Here is a 13581-nt window from a genome sequence, read left to right on the forward strand (position 1 = left end):
TTTATTTTCTTTCTCTGTACCTTGGTAGGAGACGTGGGTGGGCTGAGTGGAGATTTTTTAGCTTGTCGCAGGTGTCGGAGACGTGAATGTCGGTGTGCAAGGGTCTCTGGAATATAGTGGATGGTGTGAGTGGTATGGGTGTATACTGTTCCTGTAAGACTTGAGAACACTAGGGCACTGAGGTTGGGGCTAGATGATAAGTTTTCAGGAGAAGTCACACTCAGTGGGGCCAGTAAGAGGCACTCTTTAGCAGCAAAGAAGCCTGGAAACCAGTCGTGAGCATGGTGTATCCTATAAGCAGCTTTTGAAGCAAGGAACAATCCGAGCCACCTGAGGAGAACAAAATGTTAGCAACATCAGACCCACCCAACAACTTTCTGCACTCCACAAAGAAAACTTTAAACCACTGATTAAATTAGTCAATAATATGAAACTGACAAGTTCTACCAGAAAGTGAAATAATGGTGCCAGACAATGACAACGTTTCAGAAGTAAAGAATGCTCCTGTCAGCTATCAACTTAAAGCAGATTATCTGCACTTTACACATAAAGTAATTATCATGTTATGTCCAGCCTGCCGGTGAGTATCTGTAGGTCAGTAATAACAAAATAATCATAATTATCTTTATAACAATAATTTTATTTTTAAAAACTAAAATCTTTGACAGAAAGTTCATTAAAAGTGTTCATTTGTTAACTACTGGAATAATAATTGAAAATCCAGACAGATCGTCTGTGTTGAGTTGGAAAAACTCTTGCAAATCCAAGTGGTCAGGTTGTGACACAGCCACTGGTACCTATGTGCAATGAAAATGATGTAATACTGCAGAATATGTAATGAAATGTGAATAAAAATGCTTGGTAATGTAAATTCAATGCAAACAAGTACTTGATTGTTATGACCATGTTCCGAAGACAATAGAAAGGCGGCTGATGAATTAAGTGGAAGAAAACAACAGTAGAGGTGTGCCCATTATGGAACACAACACCAATGAAAATTTACATAATATATGGTACAGAATCTACAATGTCCAGGTTTGTTGGCTGCATCCATAAAGCTAGGTTTTGCAGATGCAACAATGGCCTTCAACAGTGAGGATTATAGGAGCAGCATTTTCACTGAACTCAACATACCAGGGTATGTTGTTTTAAAATGAGGTAAAACGATGCCCTGGAGCAAAGTAGGGGAACATGGTTCTTGTTATTAAGATGCAAAGCAATGTGTAGACCTTGCTTTATGTTACTATACCCTAGGGTGTCTTTACCACTGCTTTGTAACTACAGCCTTTGGGATACTGCAACATCTGCGGTGTCTGGACACTACAGAGACAAGACACTTTTTCTTGAGTTTCCTATGTTGTGTGAGAGGAACAACTTACGCAAGCTTCATAGCTAAAGTCGCAGAATGGTACTATGCATAGCTATGCTTTCAAAAAATGGACACAGCTAGAGTGATAGTTCCAGGACTGATGAGGCAAAACATTAATGCACAGAGCAGGTAGAGTGACGAGGGAGACGGCTATTTGGGTACAGCACACTAATCACTAATGCAGCATCTAACAATGTTAAGTATCAATAAGAAACAGTAAATTTTTTCTAAGATCCCACCCCCCATCTCCTAATTGCAACCAAGATAAAAAAAATATGTTTGGGTAATGTATTACAAACTGGACTCTTAGGGCACAATATACAAACCTGACTAGAAGGCCACTAAACATGTAGGCATGGAATTCCTGAGGTGACATGTTGATGAGACGCAGAAATGAGAAACAGCTATTTACATATGAACCTGCAGCATAAAATACAATTCTAAAAGATTGGATTTTTTAATCAATTGATCTAGGAATATTTAAATTTTGACCTTTTCTATAAAACATTCTATTACTATGGAATAAAAAAATTTTCAAAACAGAGATGCCTTCGATAAAAAGAGGTTCTCACAAAATATTCTTTAAAGTGATGATAGAAACAGGAGGTATCTTTTAACTGCACACAAACTATATAATCATAAAAAATTGTAGTAACGGCAACTTTCTGCAAACATGATATTTATCCAGAAGAAAGAAGAAAAAGTGTTTCTTACCTCTAAAGCATTGCAAAGATGCATGCACATTATGCGGTGAGTGAATATAAAACCTATTTAAGGCCAGATGGTCCTTCCCCATTAAATTCATCTCAAGCAAACCTGATTTAAAAACCAAACAAACAAAACAAAACACAATTTAAAACAAGATCTCTGTCATAAAACGTTGCACTAACACTGAAAGGACCAACACTGTTGCTGTTATGAAGGCATTTTCATACAGCATGACTACATGTTGAACACAATATGTAATCTTGGTAATTTTTCCTGTTTGCACATTTTTTCTCCACATGATCATGCTGTTTGTCAAAAATATGTTTCTCTCTATCATTGCTCCTACCCTTTCTCTTCTGTCTGCCATGTATTTTAGAAAGCGGGGATGGGAGAAAGGTATTTTACCCTGAACCAGCAACTAAGGTTAAATCCCAGCAAGGCAGCCAGTCCCGTAAACAGATGCTACATGCAGAGAAAGAACTGTGTGCCAAGACGAGAGCTGAACCCAGGACAGCCAATCCTTACTGTACTGGTGAAAGGCAATAACTGTTGCACCACCCCATGTATTTTAGGAAACAACAAATGAAATGTAGCATAAAAAAAGCAAGTTTTTCACAGTTAGCTGGAAAGTACTCTCAATAAAACAATTGGAAAAGTAAATGAAATCTCTTATCTTATAGTTTTTAAAGTTGCTGGGAAGTGAGGTATTAGAGATCCCACATTTTGAAGCAGATTTGTGTGCCCCCTTTTCTCTAGCTGCATTACCTCCCAAACCCCTTTACGCAGTCAGGCATTAATTCTACATCTGGGTCACAGTTGGAGAAGTATACTGCATCACACAGTTATTACAGCAGCTAGTGTAAACATTATTGCTCTTGCCACAAGTCTATCTGCTTACCCAGTGAAAACAATTCTTAGAAAATAATTCAACTTTCTTGAGGTAAAGTAAAATACATACCTTCCCTATATAAATATTTAGGAAGATTGTAATCTTCCAAACACATGTAAAATGGGGTTCTGGGCTCTTTTCTCTCGAACAACTCTGGATGGTTGCATACCTAGTCACATTAAAAAAAAAATTCATCGATTAACCCATTTTTTATTTGCAGCAAATGGTTGGTTTCTTTCTCTGTATAAGAACTGTAAACTGACAAAAAAATATTCAATATATAAATAAAAAACTTGTGCCATTTTCAAAACTTCTCGTATATTTCTGTCTATACCCCTCCACCAAAAAGTGAACTAGACATTACTTTTCTAAACTGCATGACAAGATTCATCAGGCTGGATGTCGTGGACTGAGCTTGAGAACTTGCTGATGTTGTTGACTGCAAGAGGTCCTCAATAGAGATTTTTTGCTTGATTGCTGCATACAGTTGCCTCTGCCTTTTTGTAAGAGGACAATTTACCATTATCTCAATCTGAAAAACAAGAAACCAAATATTCAGATAAGATAGCAAATTTTCCATTTTACAAAAATAAACCATAAGCACTTTGACGTGATGTCACTTAAGTTTACAGATAGACCTAATTAACTCATACCCTATGGCAGATTCTCATGCCCCTAGCTACCCATATGTAAATGTATTCTGTGTGGTTGTCACAAATTTACACTCTATTCAGAAACTATAACAAGCATTCTTTAAAAAAGACAATCAGACATCTAAATACTATGGTTGTTTTTTTAAATTAAAAGAGCAAAATAAAGCTAAATCTTTAGGCCACAGTTAATCCTGATACAGACTGGCTGCTATGCATATTGGGGAGAGACAGTACTTTTTAGATCATCTAAGGCCAACTGACCTTGTCTGAAAGCTCGTTTTCCACATCTTTCTTGACACGCCTCAACATAAAGGGTTTCAGGATCATGTGAAGTCGAGACAACTGATCTGTTTGGAAAAGAACATTATGTGTTTAATTCTTCACTTTATAGAGACATCAATCCATGGCCGCACTCCAGATATTCAAGGTACACAAGTACTGCACCTACTTGCCTTTCCCAGCTAAAATATAAAAAATACAGAAGTGTAATAAATAATAAAAAACCTTTTTCACTACATGTATTACAAATAGTCCTCTGTTTTCCTCCCTCTGAAAATTCTTTTACTTAACACTAAGTCTTTACCCTAATTCATCTATTACTTGAGGTGGTTGGTTGTGCAAAGGCCAAAGCACCTGTCACCATGACTGCGAAAACCAAGTGTCATGAGTTCATACCACATCTTTGATAAACCTATTTACAGAGCAGGTCATCAGTGGTTTCTTCCATCCTATATGTGTCTTTTACATTTTGTGTGTGCATTTTTATATATATATAAAGTGATTTGAATCTGGTTTCTGGGACATAGCACTATATAAACAATCACTGTTACTATTCACATGAGATAGTTATGTACTTACCTGCATCAATGCCTGATTGTTTTTCTGCATGACTCTCTATGTCCTTGGAGAACCACTCGTTGAATTCATCATGCGAATCAAACAAGGTTGGCATGATAAAATGGAGAAGTGCCCACAGCTTTTGAAAAGAGATGTTTCTTAGTGTAAATGTTTGCACAACAAAAATCAGTTCAACCTATTTATTTAGGTACATCATAAAAATTCCATGGGCAAACTGTAGAGGGTCTAACAAGTCCTGAATAAAATCTAATAAAACTGCATGGGCTTTTCTTCAGCACTGACACTATACGGGAAGTTTTCCAACAAAATGGAACAGAACTGCTTGAAAGAAACAAGTTACCTGGTGCTGAAATTATGCAAACATTAGATAATTCATGAGTCATGCATACAAGATTTAAAGTACTCCGAATCTGAAAATTGTTTACCCTCCAGTGTGCTTTCCCTACACCCTCTTATACTTGGTTGGCTATTAGAAAAATAATGATTCACTACATACCTCTGCCATGCTATTCTGTATAGGGGTGCCAGTCAGCAACAGTCGGTTACGGCAGTTAAATCCCAGCAAAATCTTCCATCTCACACTTTTAAAAAAAAAAGAAAAAAAAAAAGAAAAAAGATTATGTGAAGGTATGTATACATTTACCAATCAGGTACATTGTACATTTTAAAGTAAGCACAAAATATAATATAGATTACAGAATATACTTCAAACCGAAAAAATGACAAGATTCTTAATCACTAGTAAAATCAAACGAGACAATAACAATGTTTCATTGTTTATTGTACAATTTCACTACAGATCACATCAGAAAAAACTAGGTTTAAGTAAAATAGGAATCATCAGAAAAAAGTTTTTAGCAATCTTTCAATCTCTCTTTATGCATATACATCATTATTGTAGATCCATAATGGAATACAGTGCAAAATACTATATTAATCTAAAAAAAAAAAAAAAATCAATGTTGATAAAACTAATCAGATACACAGGATTCTTTTTTCTTTACTGATATAACCATCTTCATTCGTTTTTGTCTCCAGAACAGCCAAGAACATTTAAAAGTAAACTGTCAACTGTCTTGTCCTCGCTAAACAAGCTCAATTCCGAGCTCTGAAATATGTTTACTTTTTTTTGATAACAGTTAGAAAAGAACAAAATACAAGATTTACATTAAGTACATTTTAAAACTGAACAATTTTCTCTAATAAAATATTTATTTATATTTATTCATTTGCTGACTATATTTAAAGAATTTTGTATTGTTTTCTTATTTATTTGCCTAGACTGATCTGATTTACTCAGAAAGTTTACAAGAAAACGATTAAAAACCTTTTTCTACTTAAGTCGAACTTCTGTAAGTCAAAGCTTCAAGGGAACCGATCAAAAAAAAAAAAAAAAATTCAAAATGTTCGCTTTAAGTTCGTTGAAAAAAGAACATTTTTTTCACCCGCGGACTTAACTTTACTTCTGCATGTGCTTACACATCATTGTTCTCAAGTCTGTTATGGACGTCTGACGAAAATTTCTCAACAATCATTTTAAAATAAACTAGTTGATGACAGACAGTGAGTCAAATATATAGTTATATATTTTGGATAATCCTCTTTCTTTTCCTAAGGTCATTAGGTCCAATGGTTATTATATTTCTATTGTTATACTTGTTTGAGGAGCACTATTTGGTTAGAAAAAATAAATTAGACTTTCCTCACTGTCTTACTTGCTTGGTTTTTTTTACTTTGTTTCTCATTTTAGTTGTACTTACATCATTTGTTCAAAAGTGTGCCAGCTACAGTAATGTAAAGATATAACCATGCTTGCAACCATGACATACCTGGACGTGCTTTTAATGGCTTGGGCCTCATCTAACACCATGTACTGCCACTTAATGCGCTGAAAATACTTAACATCTTGAATTACCAGCTGGTAGGATGTTATCACCACATGAAATGATGCACTTTCTGTGTGCAGTGACTTTGAGTCCCAAAACTTGCGCAGAATCTTGCGGTCTTGGGCATTACCCCAATAGGGAACCACCTACAAAATAAAAGCAAAAATGTATGAGCTTTATAAGACATTTATGTGAACATTGAGAATTCCAGGGTTTTGCCTTCGAACAATGGCCAACATACTCTTCATAAATTCTTAAGCGCTAAGAGCATACTCCTTAGGAGTGAATATGCAATGTATGAAATCTGCATTATTATTATTGAACAAATGTTAAACGATTGGATGTGACAAAAGCTGTAACAAAAGCTGGTCCTGTTTCCTAGATTATTGTAAAAATTACTCGAGATGATTTTTAGCAGATCAGTTAAGAACGATCTGAAATGCTTCAGTTATCATATTGCCCCACAGATCTGAAAACAAATGTAGCTGGCACATCCACATCTTAAAGGTCTCTTATAAAGGAAAGAAGAAACATGGAATGCTGACCTTAAAGTTTGGAACAAACCTGGAGACCTCTTGCTGCCAGTTATGGAGGGTTGAGGCTGGAGCAATCACTAAGAACGGACCCCAAATGCCCTGAGCCTGGTAGGCAATAAATAGAAGAAACACAAGTATAAATTAATATCAAATAACAACATGCACACAAAGCAATAATTTGGATTATGCGAAATATTCAGTTAACAGATATATAGATATGTGGGTAATATGTTTTAAGGTCAACAGTCGTTACATGTAACTGCCTATAATTGGAATGCTATATAAATATTACAACACTTGCAAGCAGGCTAAAAACAAAAATTCAGACAAGTTCTGCTAAGAAGTCAGGGAACTGGTGGTGGTGGTTGGTGGGAGGAGAACAAAAAACGATGAATCAAGGACTGGGTGTGTTTAGGGGCTGGATTTCACCATGTTATGACTTTTTTGCTTGGCATGGATTTTGAAACTTATGCACAATTTACTTCTTTTATGTTCCAATTCCCTTTTTGGATCAAGGTAAACCACAGACATTGAATCAGCAGATACTGAGGCACAACTGTACTTTGTCCCCTTTTGCTTGTTATATTACACCAGTGGCTTTGATATTTGATAAGTATGCTTTGTTTTCTTTGCCAGTGTATTTCATAATCTGGCAATATTCAACAATTTTTGACCACAGAAAGAGAAAAAACCCAACTCACATGGTAATAAGAACTCTTAAACATGGTACATTTTGTTTGTTCACTACTTCTTTGGGAGCAGAGGGGTATAACTTTTGAGTTAAACAAATACAAGAAGATAATGTTCTATGAATATTTATGTCAACAAACCTCAGCCAGATGAGCAAGAAATGCTATGCTTTGGACGGTTTTGCCAAGGCCCATTTCATCTGCCAAGATTCCATTGATGCCTTGGTTATACAAGTTGGCCAACCAATTCATTCCCTGATTGATCACAAAACCTTTGTGGATGTAGCTTTACTATTCTTAATTATATGTAACACAAGGTTAAGCATAAATAATTAAACTTACATAATTATCTAAAACATGACTACACAATCAACAGCTTCTTCCTCATTTACCACCTAAAGATTACATTTGTAAGAAATTTTTTTTGTAGGTAATTTTTTTTTTTTGAAGGTGAGAGCAATAGTGAAGTAAAATTTGAATAAAGATGGTTTCTGTCCTATACTTACCTTCAACTGATAACCTTTGAGCTTGCCTTCAAAAATGCCAGGCTGTGGTTGTTCTACATCTGTGATTGATGGATCTGACAGGCCAGAGTCTACTGTAATGCACACAAATACATGTCACTCCCACACTATGAGCAACACTCATACACTTCTCACTCATCAATACTGCACAACCCAGCTGTAAGACATACAAAAATAGTTTTTAAGACCACACTGAATGTAAAAGCAACAACGAGAAAAAAATAAAAACAAAAACTTTTCCAGCGCCTTCAACACGGTCCAGCCACACATTCTTGTACAGCGCCTACTAGACCTGGATGTCAACACTGGCCTAGTTCTATGGATCAGATCATTCCTGAAGGACCGACCACAGAGGGTGGGTCTCAGAGTTCCACCGACAGGTACTATAGGGTCCAGCAGCTCGTCTGACGGAGTTTATTTGTCAGTGGATGGAGTGATTCTGTCAGATGAGCAGATCCTCAACACAGGTACCCCTCAGGGATGTGTGCTTTCCCCCATCCTGTTCTCTGTATATACAAATGGGATTACTATTAACAATGCTATTCTCAAACTTGTTAAATATGATGATGACATGGCCCTTGTGGGCTGCCTGAAAGACGAGCAGTCCCTGTCACAGTACCTGGCCTGTGTGGGGGAGCTGGAGGAGTGGTTTGACCGCAGCTTTCTGGATCCAGGGTTCCCAGGGATCAGGGATGGTGCCAAGTAAGGACTTTATAAGGACCTTTCATGCATTCGTAAGGACCTAAGTGACAGTCATCAATGTTAAAGTTTTTCTCTTGTGTGGTCGGAAAGATGTATTATTTATGAATCTGTGGTCTTCTCTGTGTTCTCAAATACATGTATTTCTAGTAATAAATAATCAAAGAGTTAATTTTGATGCCCGTCTGCCATATTTAGATTAGATAACTTAAAAAGTGTCCTTAGCGCGCTGATAACATACACCATTAATGTTCCAAGTTTTCTAGAAATCTAAGTAATAATAATTACAAAACCTGAAAGCCATTCTTTGGTGTAATACAAAAGTCAGTTCATGTCTCTCTCTCGCACACACACTCTAACGGGAAGAAAGAGAGAAATAGAGCTATGCACAGTAGTACTAGAAGATCAAGGTTCAAGAAAGAGTAAGTTTCTAAAGACCTTTTGAAAAAAGAGCGTTTTTTGCGAATACGGAAGGGCAACTAGTGTTGTACAGATGTGTAGACCAAACATTTTCTTGTGACTACAAGGAATGCCAAGGCTTGGAGGATCAGATGGAAATGAAAAGAGTGTGATCCTAATGCTAAACCAAAGATGGCATGAGTCGAAACTGTCAAGCATTACAGCCCATTTATTTTTGTTAACCTTGAGATATTATTTAAGCATTCTTATTATACATACATGTAACACATGCAAACATATACTTATACATAAACAGCATGATATACTAATACACATAAGATTAAGATTACAAAATGACAAAGCAATCCATCTACTATAAGCAAAAGTTTCATTGATGAAGTTCAATTCTTTGTCACCCCTACAGTTTTACCAATACTAAACAATACAATTTCTTTACATAACCTAATTTCCTCTAAATAGTTCTGGTTTTTTTTTAACATATTCCATTGCATACATGTACAGAATTGTGCAGGCTTATTTAAAACTGAAATAAACATTAATTCTGAATGTCACAATTCAACACCTTTTAATTTCTTCCTGTAATCTATCAATGTCTGACTGAATCTTTGTAATCTCCTTCTTCTTGTCTTTGGCTAACAAACGCATGTTGTTAGATCTTTCAATAAGTGAAAAACTTTTTTGCTCTTCAGCCTGGAAACTATGTCTGTCAGCCAGTTCCAGCAGGTGTCGTTCTTCAGCACTGGTGGTCTTTAGCCTTTTTGTGAGTATTACCAGCTCATCTCCTAATCTCTTTCTGTGGACCTGCTTTTCTTCTGTTTCCTTCTGCTGCTTCTGCTCAGAGAGGTAACGTTCATACCTGCCATAGGCACTAGAAGCGGATATCATCAGTGGTTTGGAGATCTCAACATTTTCCACCCCTCCCACACTGTGAATATGATCAAGAATTACTCTGCGTGCTTTTAGTGCAGTCTGGCTAAGATTGTCAGCTACTGTTTCTTTGTTGAATGAAAATCCTCTTTCCACTGTAGCTTGACCATGAGAGAGTAGGAGTAACTGTCTGACAACAGACCACAACACCTGAAACTCTGCTTTTCCAGCAAGGGCATCATAAAACCAACTATCCAGTCTTTGTGTCATAGGGTCAAAAGCCTTACTACCACATTCACCTGCAGAACTGTCAAGAAAATTACGGAACTCTGACAATACCTTGTCACAAGTCACATCATCAAACCTTTTCACACCTTGGCAATACAACAAAACCTTTTTCATTTTTTGTATTGATTTGTCTTTTTCCCCCATGGTCTTTGGGTTTAAGAAAGTTATGTTTCTCACTAGGGTGTACTTCAGTGGAGATTTATCCTGCAATTTTAGAACAACTGCTTTCAAAAAATCTCTGCATTCAGCTCTGAAGGCCATGACAGTTCCATCGTTTACTGATGACTGTTTCTTAGCTACAGCCAGTAGTCTATCAACCCTGAAGCCAAGATCTATCATGCTCAGATTGACATGGTTAGAACTGTTGCATATATCAACCTGCACAAGTTGGAGGGCAGTTTCACATTTATTAAGTACATTTGACTTGACCAATATGCGCATCAGATTTTTCATAATGTCATGTAAGTCTAAACAAAGGAAAGGAAGAAGAGGCTGATCAGCTTGGTATTTTCTCAAAAAAGGTTCAAGTATACTGGCAATTAAACTAAAGAAAGCCAGACGACATGAAAGCAAAGGGGTAGATAAGACTCCAGCTTTTACAATATCAAAAGATTTGTTCTTTGGCAATGTTATTTTTTTCTCCATTGCAGCTTTGACAAATGTTTCCAAGTCTGGAAGCATAACAATTGCTTTTTCAGCAACAGAATTGTTTTCAAGCCATCGGTGAGCACAGAACTTGGCTGGAAAAGATGTGGAACCAGTTACTTTTATATAATCTTCTCTTCTGGCTGGGCTGTCTCTGAACAAGATATAAGCAGATGTAAGAAATGACTCAAGCTCCCATTGAGAAGCCTCGCATCCACGCCTAAATGCATTGTGCATAACATGGAGTCCACAGCTGCCCACATTTAACATACCAACATTGTGATTGGTAATCATGTCGTTATTAATTTTCTCAAGAAGGTTCAGGTTTACAGAAGGGTCATCCATACTTGTCTTCCTTTAGCCAGTTCTCCTGAAAAGAGCACTTCCCCGGCACCTTTCAAATTGTTAAGCAGACAAAGAAATGTGGTCGACACGACGAGAGTGAACTCGCGAAAGGCCGAAACGGAAGTTCCCGCCGTGAGCGAGACTGGGTAGTCATGTGATTAAAATAGCAATGCGGCAAAAAATCGTCCGTATTTTGCGCCAAAGTCGACCCCGAAAATAAATTTGTGGTAATATTTTATCGATATAAGGACTTGTAAGGGTCACAGAGAAAATGTAAGGACCTGTGTGCGAATTTGTAAGGACCGCATGGCAAATATAAGGACTTATAAGGCCTTACGGCGAAAATTCAATATGTAAGGACTTATAAGGACCTTGTAAGGACCTGGGAACCCTGTGGATCTGAACGTTGAAAAAACGGAGGAGATGGCCTTTGGAAGAGCCTACGAAGGAAGAGATGGCACAACCCCTCTCTCCCCACCACTCCAAATCAAGGGACAGCAGGTGCAGAGGGCTGCTGTGTTTAGGTACCTTGGTACAGTGATCGACGGGAGGCTCTCCTTTAGCGCTCACGTGAACCAAGTGTACAAAAAGGCCCAGCAACGGCTGTACCTTCTGAGGAGACTTCGCAGCTTCGACGTCAGCTCTGGGGTGCTGGAGACTGTGTACAGGTCTCTTGTTGAGAGCATCCTCTCATTCAACATCGCTGCCTGGTATTTGTCACCTACTAGTCAAAGACAAGGCAAGGCTGGCCAGAATCATCCACCAGGCAAATAAAATTATTGGTCAAGCACAGCTGCCACTTTCTGACTTGTACCTTCATGCAGTCAGAAGGATGGCACATAACATCATTTCGGACCTGAAACACCCTCTCCACACCAGCTTCCAGCTGTTGCCCTCAGGCAGGCGCTATAAGGTACCACGCATAAGGAAAGCTGCCTACCAGAGGTCCTTCGTGCCAGCAGCCATCACCATCCTAAATAAAGGCACAAGGACTCAGGAGGAATCAAACAGAGACTGAAGAAGAGTGAGTGCTGACATCTATTGTCAGCCATCACCTCGTGTGTCATTCTTGTCAATGACATTTTCTGGACGCAGCAACGGTAAAGTTGAAGAAAAATGAACAAATAGCAAAATAAACAACTGATCAATGCGTACGTGTCATCTACGGTGTCACCGATCACCGCAACTAAAAAATATATCCATGGTATCATGGCATAGCGTCGCACGAACTGTTTCATCCTACACTTTGTGCGAGTTTGTTGCCTGTCTCGCGGTAAGTCACTGCGATCTGCGCGGTTCGGACACGATAGGGACTGTCATTTCTGGTACTGTCATCTGAAACCACAGACACTGTTACCTCTGGCACCACAGGCATTGTCACAAGAGTTCTGTGGTGATGGTTTGGAAGAGTAACATACCACCCTGGCGTTTCCTCTTCACTGTCGTCATCCTGAAGGTATGGCGCCTCCCGCAGTTGAATGTCCTTTATCTTGGAGTATACCAAATGATCGTCTAGGTACACAAGAAGGACTGAAATTAAACAGTTCGGCATGGTGGTCTGCATTAACCTCTGGAAAGTGGCTGGTGTGGACGTCAGACCCATTGGCATCCTGGAACGGGCGTGTTGCCAGCGGCCCTAGCCAGTCCTTTTGTTGACAATGTCTTCTCAAGATGAGCTTCATGCACGGCTGCCTGTACTGCCTGCGCCACATCTGCGGTAGAGTCCATTATCCGATCAAGGACGTTCTTCCCTAGTAGAAGCGACACGCGCCTCCTGCGCTCACTTGTGACCACATCGACCAGGTCCTTGACCACCAGGATAGGAACGTTCTCAGACGCTGGCCGTAAACATGTCCACCACCGCCACTCCTGAGTTTGTTTTAGCTGTAAGTCCTGTATGTGCCCTCGTGCCCACTCGTCAGTGACCGTCGTTACCTCACTGCCGGCGTCGAGCAACGCCATCACTCAACTGCCATAAATGACAACCTCCGCCGTCGGACACTTTCCAGTCAGGCCAGCTACACTTTATTTCCCTGTCATCCTGTTACGGAAAACGGGGGCAGTCACTTTCCCTGACCGGTCGGGCTGCAGTCCTCCGAGATGGTGTCAATCGCCGCCACTTCGACGCTCTGCGCCGCCTTCTACCTCGCCTGCTTAAATTCTGGAGCTTCGCGGCGTATTCGTCGACCACCTCATCACGTTGCT

The 13581-nt window shown here is 38.7% G+C and overlaps 1 protein-coding gene across 1 annotated transcript in view; it reads right to left on the bottom strand.

The window, feature by feature from the left end:
• The window catches only part of LOC112570751 (DNA helicase INO80-like), a 38962-nt gene that overhangs the window by 12548 nt on the left and 12833 nt on the right, over positions 1-13581 (bottom strand). The window contains exons 14-25 of the mRNA XM_025249349.1: positions 8095-8186; positions 7730-7843; positions 6909-7004; positions 6307-6509; positions 4974-5058; positions 4478-4595; positions 3881-3966; positions 3331-3498; positions 3036-3135; positions 2084-2185; positions 1696-1789; positions 21-330 (exon numbers count right to left, since the gene is read on the bottom strand). Of these exons, the coding sequence (XP_025105134.1) occupies positions 21-330; positions 1696-1789; positions 2084-2185; positions 3036-3135; positions 3331-3498; positions 3881-3966; positions 4478-4595; positions 4974-5058; positions 6307-6509; positions 6909-7004; positions 7730-7843; positions 8095-8186 (1568 nt within the window). The remainder of the gene's footprint in view (positions 1-20; positions 331-1695; positions 1790-2083; positions 2186-3035; positions 3136-3330; positions 3499-3880; positions 3967-4477; positions 4596-4973; positions 5059-6306; positions 6510-6908; positions 7005-7729; positions 7844-8094; positions 8187-13581) is intronic.

Source organism: Pomacea canaliculata, linkage group LG8, assembly GCF_003073045.1.
Source record: "Pomacea canaliculata isolate SZHN2017 linkage group LG8, ASM307304v1, whole genome shotgun sequence".
Classification (NCBI taxonomy): Eukaryota; Metazoa; Mollusca; class Gastropoda; order Architaenioglossa; family Ampullariidae; genus Pomacea; species Pomacea canaliculata.